The sequence below is a fragment of the Fulmarus glacialis genome, unplaced genomic scaffold (assembly GCF_000690835.1).
Source record: "Fulmarus glacialis isolate BGI_N327 unplaced genomic scaffold, ASM69083v1 scaffold34256, whole genome shotgun sequence".
Lineage (NCBI taxonomy): Eukaryota > Metazoa > Chordata > Aves > Procellariiformes > Procellariidae > Fulmarus > Fulmarus glacialis.
Genome location: NW_009219326.1, coordinates 13,885 through 25,800, shown reverse-complemented (window position 1 = coordinate 25,800; position 11,916 = coordinate 13,885). Strand labels below are relative to the sequence as shown.

Sequence of the window (11,916 nt, the reverse complement as noted above, 5' to 3'; positions counted from 1 at the left end):
CCTTAATGATTCTATGATTCTATGACTTTGCCGCAGCTCAGCAGGGTGCAAACCCCAGGCAGGGAGCAAAGCACAGCGAGGGCAGAGCTGCTCACAGATGCCCGACAATCTCTGCTCCCACCAAAGGGTTAGAGATCCTCCGGCTTTGCTCTCCCACATCAGCTCTGGGAAATCTGGCGCCGCCATGGCTGATCTGCAAGCCCAGATCCCATGAAACGTTATTAAAAATGATGGCCCAGCGTGGGGCCGAGAGTGTGCCAGCGCTCACGCAGAAATGTGAGGACCGGCTCTCTGCTGGCTCGCAGCCGCCTCCCTGCTACGCAGCCTCAAACGTCTCCATGTTTTTCAAGTCGGCCGGTTTGGAGGGAGGATCAGGCATCAGATGTGAAGTTTTCTGACAGCTTAAATTCATGTGTCAGGCTATGAACCGGTCAGGATTCGGGACGGGGGGTGCTCTTACTGCGAAGGAAACAAGTTGAAGGAGCAGGTATCATCACCTCTGCTCGGAGCCGTATGCGTCTTGGCCCGGTATTTACAGCCCGTGAAGATACTTCCAGTCCTGGTTGGAGTTTGCATGGCAGTCTTGAGCAGGATGAAGACCTCCCCATGTCTGGACGGCATGAAGAAGTAAGGTCCTTGCTTTGGAAGGAGGTGGGCTGCTCCTGAGCAATGAGGGCAACGGAGATTTGGGGGCAGGGTGTCCTGCTGAGGGCGGCCCGGTCACCCCAGGGAGCATCGCTCCCTGTTCCTGCCTGGGTACCACACGGGAGCAAAGACCATTGATAACAAAAAGCCAGCGTGGGTTGGGTTTGCCCTCATTAAACCGAGAGCAGCCTCACTCCACAGAATGCAATCTGGCATGAGAGGCTTCTGTGGCTCTCGCTTTTGCTGCGGTAAAATCTTTATTAGAAAAGGAGGCTCCTTCTGTCTCGCCACGTGGGCCCTTTAGAAGACGCGGCTTCGAATGGACTTACATAAGGATTTTTGTGGTGACCTACTATTAGGAATGTGCTGCCGCACTATGCCAATGAAAACCCCTAATCACCTGACAAATATTTGGTTTTGTTTTGTGTCTTTTTGCTCAGAAGTGTAGAAAATCCACAGTTATTACTCGGGTAGGAGTAATACACAGGATAGGAATGTTGAACTAATTACAAATAATTAAAAAAAAGAAAAAAGAAAAGCCAGAGTGGGAAGAGCTAGCACCAAAAGACCAGGACTTACTCCGTTTGCTCCGTAACGCCTTCATTTTGCGTGAAAAACAGGTTTTTCCGTCCGTGAATATTTAAGCTTTTCCACTGGCTTTGATACCATCTGTCTGAAGGCTTTTGTCAGTTGGCTGGGTCCGGCGTGGCTGCAGCTTTGACGGGGAGCTTTTCATCCTCTGCTGACAGCTCAAATGCAGCTCACTGGAGCTGGGCTGCAGGGCTGACCCTTCGCAGGAAAAATCAATTTGCTTCCATCTTCTCTGATCAGCCTGTCTTTACAAGTTTGATGAAAATCACTTTTTGTTGTGAGGTTGTTTGCTACGCTGACCTCAGTATAATACCCCAAAGGAAGGGAAAGGTGATGAGAACTGCTCAATAAAATGAGCGATCCATCCGAAATCCAACAGTGTGTGCCTACTCAGCAAATTTGGGAGATTCACAGTATTTAGGGATTTAAGCTTGGGAGGAGGCAGCGTTGCCCAGCGTTGTAATGCTCATTCTTCTCCCTTTCAGGTAACAAAAGCCAGGTCCAGGCTGAACTCTGCTATGCAGAGAATAAGTTTGTGTGCCCGAACACCACCCAGGATCCCCAGAAGGAGGCCAGCAGCATATGGGCAATGATGGTCATCGCCCAGCTGCTGGCTGGAATCGGGACGGTTCCCATCCAGCCCTTTGGGATATCCTATGTAGATGACTTTGCAGAAGCAAACAATTCCCCGCTGTACGTTGGTAAGTGGGACCGTTGCTGTATGTCGTTTTGTTTCCTCCAAACCTTAGAGGTGAGATGTAGAGGTGAGATGTAGAGGTGCTCATCTGGAGAGGAACCTGCGGACACGGGTTGAGCAGCCAGTGGGACTCAGGTGAGATCCTCCCCCATTAAAAGGCTGGGCTGTCTCTCCCCTTGATAGTCAGCTCTTCTCTGTAGAGTTATATTTTGGTGTGGGTGTTAGGAAGCCGAAGAATCAGGGCAAGGAGATGAGATGGATGAGCTGGGGCTTCTCCCTTGCATCTGTGAGAACTTACACCGTCCATGGTGGGAAAGAGTAGTAAGGAAACCTTCTCAGAGGCCATCTCCTGCTCTTATTGAGCATCGGTTCATCATGGTTTACCCAGAGGTATGACAGCCTGCAGGAGCCAATTAACACAGGTTTCGCATCAAGGGTTCAAAATCGACATTTTTGCCATGGAATCGGTCCCTGCCCGGTGGGCAGCCCCCCAGGCTCAGGAGGACTTCTTGATTGCAAAGAGATAGGTGCTGGCTTCCATGTTAAACTGCATTTTTTCTCCCTGTGAATGGCAAAACCCATCTGGTGCTGGCCTGCCTATGTGGGCTTTGAGCTCAGTCCGTAAGTTATTTAAAAACCCGATTCCTCCTGGTGCCAAACAATGTCCTTAAAGCAGCCAAAGGCGTCAGCGTGATTTAGGAGTCAACAGCGGATGTTCCAAAATAAGGTAAGCGCTAAAGGAGAAGTAAAGCCTTCGAATTAGACTCCCAAGGACAGGCTTTGGACAAGCACTGGAGTGCTTGGCAGGGTCTCCAGACCCACCCAGGCGTGCTTTGCTCCAGGCTCCTGCTGCGAAGGGCTGCTGCACCACCTAAGAGCTCTGCAGAAAGTCTCCCCTGCGGGTAGTACTCCCTCCTCTCAGCTCAAATATAGTAGTCTGGGCTGGCAAAAGGAGGGACAGAGCATCCTCGTCTTCCCCCTGCGGCGAGGGGTCACTGTTCCCAGGACCTCTAAGTGCCCTTTGGATTCCCAAACCTGCAGGTCCTGAAGATGAAGGAAAATGGGACTGGCTCATTCTTTATAATATAGGTGGTCACTTTAGGGCCGTGAGAATGTCTGTGTCGGGGGGTATGGCTACTGTGAGTCTGGATTCCCTCAATACAACATAAATACCGTTGCCCTTTGAGTCTTGTTTCGGTTTAGGTCTCAGCACCTTCCTACGAAAAGGGAACACTACTGTCTATGTATGAGGTTAAATACTCCTCTAAAGACCCCGCCCTTCAATACTTAGGTTTATGTTGTAGAAACAAAAGCACTGCCTTGCCTAATTAGAAAAAAAAAGCTTTTAAAATAGGTGCACAGCTGAGGCATAGCGGTGGGATCAGGCGCTTTCACACCCAGTATGCTCAAAGGCTCCAGACCAGCAAAATGTACAGAAATGGTCAATGCAGTTCAAGCAGACTGTCTCCTTTTGAACATCTTAAGAAGGTTGTGCAAAGAGTTTCTTTCAGGGAGGAAACCTGAATCCTTTCATTCCAAAGAAGTCAAAAGGAAACATTTTGACCTTATGGGTTAGGTCCAAGTTATCTATTTTTTTAACAGGATGGTTCAGCTGAGCCGAGGGTGATCTGCTGGCCTTTTTGCTCTCGGCATCTTTCACCTCCCCTGAAGTTCGCACGGAATGTTTTTTGCTTGGATCTGAGACGGCTTTGTTTCCTTGGCCTCCCGTAGGAGATTAAGGTCTCCGTCACCTGCGGGAGCCCAGGATGCCACCGTCCTGCTGTTCTCTGGGGTTCCTCCCTTTGTCACAGTGAATCATGGATATTCACGGTGTAGCTGACAACTTTTAACGCATCGGCAAAGCCTTGATTGCAGCAGAGCAGAGGGACTTTTTCTGCAGGTAGCTGCCTGCCCTCTTCCTAATCCTGTTAGATAAACACCGCGTTCAGCATCTGAGCAAAGGGGATCTCCTCATCATCTGCCGCTTGATAAAAGATAGTTTCTCTCCTCTGCATGTTGTAACACCATTCCTGCCTCACGTGGGAAGACAAAAGCCATATCTGCGTTGAAGCTACTGTTCCCTGCTCACACTGGCTCTCCCTGCTCCCTTTTTCCAGCCATCCTCTTTGCCATCGCCGTGTTCGGCCCTGCTTTTGGATACTTGCTGGGATCCGTGGTGCTGCGGCTCTTCGTGGATATGGGAAGAGTTGACATTGGTGAGTATTTCTCAAGTAGCCATGGTCCTCCTAAAAGCCTTCCGTGAGTCAGAAGGTCACTCTGAGATGACCCGTGACCCACCAAACCCGCTCCCTTCGAAAGACCTGACCTGGAATAGCACCTCCAGCACACTTCTCCACTCCGTCTCCCCGTGAGGAAAGCTACAGATGGTCCTGAAGCCACCACTGAAGCAGAGCCCTGCGGTAGGGACATTTCAATGTCCTACTCATGGTGCTGCACTGAAGTGCTGGTGGTCATTGCTGGGGTCTGCCCACTGTCACCACACTGAGGAAGTATCACACTACCCCAGCATGGTGGTGGAGAGGAGCAGGGATATCTGAAACATCCAGGGATGGAGAAGACAACCACAGGGCCACCGTTGCCCTATGGGTGCACGGGAAGGCTCGAGTCTACTCATCCTCCTCCCCACAACCCTTCACCAGTGTCTGCAGAGAGAGGGACCAAGCGACCGCAGGGCTTATTTTCTTTATCTGCAGTGTATGCTTATTATTTCTGGTAACTTAATCACTAAAGAATTCTCCCCAGCTCCATCACTGATGTGGCTTTTCCTGTGTTTCCTTAGAGAGATCAGAGCTCGCCTGACATTTTTGTCCGGTGCCTGATAAGAATAATAAATTAACCTGGGGCAGGAAATGGCAAAAAGCCTTGGCTCGCTCCCTGCGGCGGCAGATGGATTTAGCAACCTCTGCCCGGTCGCTCCATGATGACGTCCAAGCTCCGGAGTGGAGTGGTCCTGTTTGGGGAAGCGGGGCGATTGTTTCGGTGGGGCGTGGGCTCCTCTCCTGCCGCATCCTGGCACGGGGCTCCCACCCGGAGGCTGCTGCTGGTTCCTTTCCCAGCCGCAACGTCCCGGCGATGGGGAGATGCGGTCCCCATGCCAAGCCAAGCAATCTGTCAACCTCCCGTGAGCATCACTTGGCCCAGCTGAAGGATGTCTGTGCTGGAGACGGAGCGGCTCTCACCTTCTCCTCCTTTTTCCGGAGAAGGCGCCCAGAGTTTCATCCACTCGGAAACCGGGCTCATTAACAGCACTCTTCTGCCGGCACGGGTCCTTCCCTTGGTCTCTGCAAGCAGATAGTGACCAAGCCTGGAACAATGGGAGAGCAATTTTTTCCAGGAAAGCGGCTGTGCCCTTTCCCGGTCCCTGTCTCAGCTCGGCATCCCTGGCAGGCAGCGCGGTCCAAACCCGCTGTTCGCCCCGGGCAGGGGAGGATGGAGTCGGGCCCCCGTAATCGCCGCCTTGCTGGCTGGCTCGGCGGGGAAGAGTTGAACCTGTGCCATCAGCATACTTCGATGCTGACTAAATCCATCTACAGTCATTTGGGAGGCTCGGCGCAGTTTGGATGGGGAGTGGCGGTGCAGGATCCTGGCCAGGGGAAAGGAGGTCAAACACAACCAGGGCTCGTCTTGCTACCAACGCTGGTGGGAGCTCCCACCTCCATCTGTCTGCTCTTCCATGCCAGTGGAGGGACCCTTGGACTGCGCCCACCCTTTGTGCTCCACCAGTCCACATTTGCGTGGACGTTTGCCCCTTTCACCCTTAGACGTGCAGGAGCAGAGCTCTTACGATGGGTCCTTGTGTCTTGCAGCTACGGTGGCCCTGACACCGAGGGACCAGCGGTGGATCGGAGCCTGGTGGCTGGGACTGCTGATCTCCTCAGGCTGCTTGGTGCTCACATCCATTCCTTATTTCTTTTTCCCTCGGTACATGCTGAAAGGAGAGGTGAGACTTCATCTCCCGAGGGTCAGAACATCTTGGTGCCAGGGCTGCACCTCGGGGAGGGAGTACCTGTCCCCGGAGGAGAGGGGTGAGAGGGAGGAAGGGAGCCCAGCAACCCTCCTCAGATGTGGTTACAACTTCTCACAAGTGAAAAGTCTTCCAAACAAGCTCTGTGCCTCTAACACGTGAAGGACCAGACCCTTGACTTCCTCACCATTAGCTGGAAAGCCAGAACCACCAAAGCTCAGCAGACCAAAACCGCACCTCGTGCCCTTCCCACTAGCTGCATCGACAGCATCTGTTGGGAAGGTTTTGGGCAGACCTGCGCCTTCCCTGGGGCAGGGCGATGGCTGGGTGGCTTCTTGGGGTTCCTGCATGCAGTCCTCCTTGGTAGGGGTCTGTCCGTGGGGACTGGACCCTCCTGGGGTGTCTGACCTGGTTCTGCTGGTGATGGCTGTATCTTAACTCCCCACTGCAACACCTTCTGCAAGGGGATGCTCCCCTGAGGCCAGCAGCAGCAGCATCAGTGACAGCCCCTGCTCGGAGCAGAGCATCCTCAAGTGTGGCATACACGGGAGCAGCACCGGGACAAAGCCGGGCAGCGGGGTTTGATAATGGGCTTTTCCTTTGGGAAAAAATTGCAGAAAAGAGACGAGTTTCCCATTAAAACAAATTTTAAAAGATGCAAAACTATCAAGACGTTTCATTTCAGTGTTTTCAAAACCAAGCCCCACTGGTTTAGTTTCAAAAATTGTTTTGTTTTGAAGTTGTTTAGTCATCGATTCTTTAAAGGTCAAAATCAAACCCAAAATATTTCATGATTATAGCTAGAGGACTCACCAGGTCAGACTTGAGCTGACCTGTCTCCAACTTCCAATTTCACACTTTTTGCAGAACTAAAGAAGAGGTATCTTGACAGGGTTCAGGAGAGCAAAGCTTTGCAAGCTCTTGAAACCTCTCTGAGCAGGACAAGCTTCTGTCTTGCAGCTCTGCTCAAGGGCTGCAGTGATTTTGGGGATAATTCGCCTCTTTGCTGTGACGGGCAGGAAAACCGTCAGGTTTGGCAGGGGGTCAAAGGCATCTGGGACAGACCCTGCTCCTCCGAAGCTTCGCTGCACACCAGGACGGTGCCAGCCACGTGTGGGTGCTCCTCTCTCACCACAGGCTGCTCTTCTCTCCCTCCCCAGGACCCGAACGTGGAGGCTGGCATGCTCAGGAAGATGGAGAAGGGGGTGGCTGAAGAAACCTCCCTGCTGGACTTTATAAAAAGTAAAGGGCTGGTACTTAAAGGCGAGGGTGATCAGGGCGCCGGGCCATGCTGGGGGGGTGGAGACCACCAAACGTTGGCATTTTCAAGCTGAGGGTGCTTGTTGGGGGCCTTTGAGTCTCTCCACCACGTTGCGTGGAGATGCCAGGGCCAGCTCAGGCACCTCAAGGGCTGTGGTGCGCCCTTCCCTAAGGAGCACGGGAAGATGGTCACAGCCTCCTTCTTGCTATAAGACAGTGATGTTGAGGTCTGTGGAGCCTGAATCATCTCTGAAAATTGGTTTGAGGATCTTAAATGGCATGGGCATGCTGGAAAACGCTACCTGGGTGGTTTAACCCACAGCTCCAGGAGAGGGCATGGGGCTGCCGGCGCCACCGGCCCGCCGCTTTGAGAAGGTCACTGCACTGCAGCTTACACCAGTTTGTTTATGCGTAGCCGAAACGGACTTGAGTAGGGATGTCACTGATGAGAGAGATCAGTTTAATGACTTTTTTTAGCTCCATGATGACTTCTTTCCAGTTAAAGCCCCCCGCTCCTTCCCTCTCCATCCACCGCAGTCGTATCCTGCGGCTGTCAGCTCCTTCTTCTCTATCTCATTGGGCTTTGATGAACGACGCTGGGTCTCCGCAGCACTCTCTGCTAGAAGGGGAAAGCTAATTAGAGACCAAATAAACAGAGCTGCTCTTGAGGAGTCTGGAGTCAGTCTGCCTCTGCTGAAAGGCTGTCCTGCCGGGGCAGGGGGACGTGAGGTCCCACCGGGGAAATACAACGTGTGCATCAGCTGCAGGAGCCAGACCCTGCCCCTCTGCAGCTGGCGGGACTCTGCCAAAACCCCTGCGGCTTTGTTCGTTTGCACCACCCGAGGGTATGGCCCCCGCTCCAGAAAAACAAATGCACCGTGGCTGCTAAGTGCTCCGGAGGCTTGTGGGTTTGGAAAGCGTGGGCGGGAGGGTGGTGGGCAGAGCTGGCCCTCCACCTCGCTCCTCGGGGCACTTTGGCCATATTAGGGTGTCTCCCCTTCCATTTTCCCATGGCCTTCGACATCCCTTGTATCCACTCACTGGGAACAGTCTAAGGGTGGGGTTTTTTCACAGTACGAATCGCTGATGTGAGAATCACGTGGCCAAAACACATTTTTCCTGCTGTTTCCCCGTAGGATTCCCAAAGATCTTCCTCAGGCTGCTCCTCAACCCCCTCTTCATCCTCCTGGTGCTGGCTCAGTGCAGTTTCTCCTCAGTCATTGCGGGACTCGCCACCTTCCTCAACAAGTTCCTGGAGAAGCAGTACGGTGCCTCCTCCTCATACGCCAACTTTCTCATAGGTGAGCACAGCCGGGCAGCGGCCACCGGAGGGTGAAAAATATCCATCAGCAGGAGCCACCTGCCTGCATGGCCCAGGCTTTCTAATCCCATGGGAGGAAGTCACTGGAAACTCATTTTCAGATGAGACCTAGGGATCACCTTGAGATGGTTGATGACTCTCCTGACCTGAGATGGCTGCAGAAGGCCAGGCAGCCGCTCGGAGACTGACTACATTTGTTTGCTCACTCTTGTGGGCCAGCAACCGCTCTCGTTGAAAACGTGCAGCCCCACCACACGGGTGAAGCAGGTCTGGATCACTTGGATGCTTAAAAGAAGTTGTCAAGAGCAAGCAATTAATGTATCAAGCTTGATCTTGCATCTCTAAGCCAGGCTCCTTGGGCCGAGATTTCTCATAGGTGCTGACTGCCTTGGCTTTTGGTCTTCTTGAGTAATGGTGGGGTTCTCCCAAACCACAAGGTCCACAAAGCCACTACCTCCACCCTCTGCCAGCAGAGAGGTGCTTGGCAGGCAGGACCCCAGCTAACGCCTTCGTTCCTCTGCAGGAGCTGTGAACCTGCCAGCAGCAGCGCTCGGGATGCTCTTAGGAGGAATCATCATGAAACGCTTTGCCTTCTCCCTCCGGGCCATCCCCCGGTTTGCTGTGGTAGTCCTCGTTTTCTCCATCCTCATCTGCCTGCCCATTTTCTTCATGGGCTGCTCCACAGGGCGCATCGATGGGATCTACCCACCCAGGTAACGCAGGCGCTTGGGTTGTTTCCAGCTCCTTATTCCTCCAGCTTTTGACTTGATTATCCGTGGAGTGGGATACATGCAGGTGGAGGGGAAGAGGCAGTAGACATCGCCGTGCTACTGCTTGCTCCTTGATCCCACTGCCTGGAGGAGATCTAAGTGCTATGCAACACAGAAAGCTTGGGAGGGCATTTATTCCTGATTTTCTGTACCGAACAAGCAGGGTGTGATTTTCGTCCTGGATTGCTAGGGAGAAATTAGTAGTATTAGTGCCCGCGTCCACATCAACCCCCCACATGGGCACCTCCCACACTCCCTTCAATCCAGCTGGGCATCACTTTTCTCCTCACCTGGGTGGAAACTTTTGGCTCTATGATGCCTTTTTAAGAAAAAAATGACATTTAGCCTCCACCCCAGGCTTGCTGTCAAATGTGTGGTGCTCATTTCCCAACGCACTGCCAGCAAGGGGCTTTTGTACAGATGTTTTTGTACAGATGTTTCCCTTCACCGGCAACAAGCCTCCTGTCCCAGGGGTACGGTGGAGGGGTGAGGGACAGGGCAGTCCATGCGCTTCTCCCACTTAAAAGCCACTTAAATAACCGTGAAGGAAAGCAACAGCACTCTGCAAACTCATGCGTGGGCGACGTGTTTATATTTTGCTCTGAGATCTGCACGGCACGCACCGTGAATTCAGGAGCGTATGGAAGTCCGCCGAGGCACTGGCATCTCAAGCTTTCCGCGTGAGAGCAAGGCTTCGAATGTCAGGAGATCCCTCAGCTCAAGATCAGGTGCTGCAAGTGCTAAATTTTGGAGGGCGCCTTGGCCTCACAACGTTCACCTCTTGCCGCCAGTGTCAGGCTGACTGCCTGTCTCGGCTCCTCTGCGACACACCAGTCCTGACGGGCTTTGCTGGTGTAACTGGGAGCTGCTGGAGGGACTTGCGTGGAAAAGGAGGTTGTTGCCTTACATTACTTTGGAAACCTCCTCCCCTGCAACCTCAGCAGTGCGTAAGAGCCTTTTGCCTGGATCCCCAGGTAGCTGTGGGCTACACGGATGGGTGAACATGAGCTCTGCCCCATCCCACCGTGCCCAAGGGCAGGTCCCTGGTGCTGGCTTCCCGCAGGAGACCGACCGTGCCGCTCCAGCAGATGAACTCCTTTAGGTAGTAAGGCAAGACAGGACAGATAATTCGGTTTGTCCTCTTGACTTTCACGCAGTCGTCAGGCTTGTTTGGAAACGAGCCCGCTTCCAGTTTCTGTCTGAATGGTGTGTCCAGCTTGGATTGTTCGCACATCTGTTTGTGCAGTTCTGGATGGAGCCCAGATACATTTCTCCAGGAATTTGGCTGATTAGTTTTCAGCTGGGGGGAAAAAAAAGTAAGTGTGTGAGTACTTGTTTGCAGACATAACATAATTACTGCTAAGAAGTTCACTGTACACTTGCAGAGATACCTGCAGGGGATCAGGGTCTGGCAGAAGGCCAGCCTGCTGCTGGCAGTGTCCCAGTGCAAATAGGAACGGGGAAACTGGTTAGCTAGTAAGAGGGATTTTTCTTCCTCCTGTCCTATTTCTTAATTTTTTGAATTTTTTTTTCTCCTCCTTTTTGGCAGTACATTGAGTTCCCAGCAGCAGGTTAAGACGCCGAGTGGGTGCCACTGCTCTGAGCACATCTTTCACCCAGTGTGCGGGGAAAACAACGTGGAGTACATCTCCCCCTGCTTCGCTGGCTGCACGAACAGCACTGCTAATTCTTCCGCTCCCAAACAAGTGGTGAGTAAAACGAGTGGTTTGCAGAGCAGAGCGCATCTTGCCTGCTGGTGACGGTGGAGCTGCAGCCATGCTGTAGGAACCTGACAAATGCAATAACAGGGTAGAGCCTTTTTGATGCGGGGAGCAGGGAGGTCTACCGGAGGAGCTGAAGTCCTGGGAAGGTGCAATGGAGAAGTGCTGTAACGCCCTGGGAGTGTGGTGGAGACATGGGGAGGGCAGCACATCTCATTGCAAGATGCCATGGCTGTGCCTTAAATTGGAGCCGACGCTCGCGTCAGTCTTCTGCAAAGCGATGTGGTCTGGTGTGTCTCTAAAAACCCTTCTCTTGGCTTTGGGAGTTTTACGTTTGTTTTTTCCAAACGTTTCCAACAGATCTACAAGAACTGTTCCCTGATCCCTGCTGGGAACGGGCTGTCTTCCGCCAAGACAGGCTCCTGTCCTCTCAGCTGTTCCCACATGCTTCTTCCTGCCATATTCCTCATCTCCTTTGCTGCCCTGGTAGCCTGCCTGTCCCACAACCCCCTCTACATGATGGTTTTACGGTGAGCAATGGAGGGGGGGGGTGCAAGGCACTGGGGGAAGCGTGATGTGATGGGTTCCCCATGCTGGGATCAATGGGGCCTCTTAAACGTGCAACAGGCCAAGATGCTTGGCCAAATACAGAGCTGCCACAGCAGCTCTGACCTCCCGTGGCTTCTCCCCTGCAGGGTGGTGAACCAGGACGAGAAGTCGTTTGCCATCGGAGTCCAGTTCTTACTAATGAGGCTGCTGGGTGAGTGTCCATCTCCTAATGAGGCTGGGGGAAGGCAGCAGGGTGCTCAGAGGCTTGCTTGAATCCCAGGAGGTGTTGAACCTCCTCGGGGACAGCAGGCAAAGCGTGCAGGTGGGACAGGGTGAGCAGCCTGACTCCATCCTCTCTCCTCCAAAGCCTGGCTGCC

At 53.0% G+C, this 11,916-nt stretch overlaps 1 protein-coding gene across 1 annotated transcript in view; it reads left to right on the top strand.

The window, feature by feature from the left end:
* Positions 1-1,721: 1,721 nt before the first annotated feature.
* Positions 1,722-11,916, top strand: part of SLCO2A1 (solute carrier organic anion transporter family, member 2A1) — a gene marked incomplete at its 5' end in the record, with an annotated part of 10,767 nt that continues 572 nt past the window's right edge. The window contains 9 exons of the mRNA XM_009580330.1: positions 1,722-1,937; positions 4,051-4,149; positions 5,761-5,894; positions 7,079-7,160; positions 8,315-8,479; positions 9,023-9,212; positions 10,819-10,978; positions 11,351-11,520; positions 11,686-11,757. Of these exons, the coding sequence (XP_009578625.1) occupies positions 1,722-1,937; positions 4,051-4,149; positions 5,761-5,894; positions 7,079-7,160; positions 8,315-8,479; positions 9,023-9,212; positions 10,819-10,978; positions 11,351-11,520; positions 11,686-11,757 (1,288 nt within the window). The remainder of the gene's footprint in view (positions 1,938-4,050; positions 4,150-5,760; positions 5,895-7,078; positions 7,161-8,314; positions 8,480-9,022; positions 9,213-10,818; positions 10,979-11,350; positions 11,521-11,685; positions 11,758-11,916) is intronic.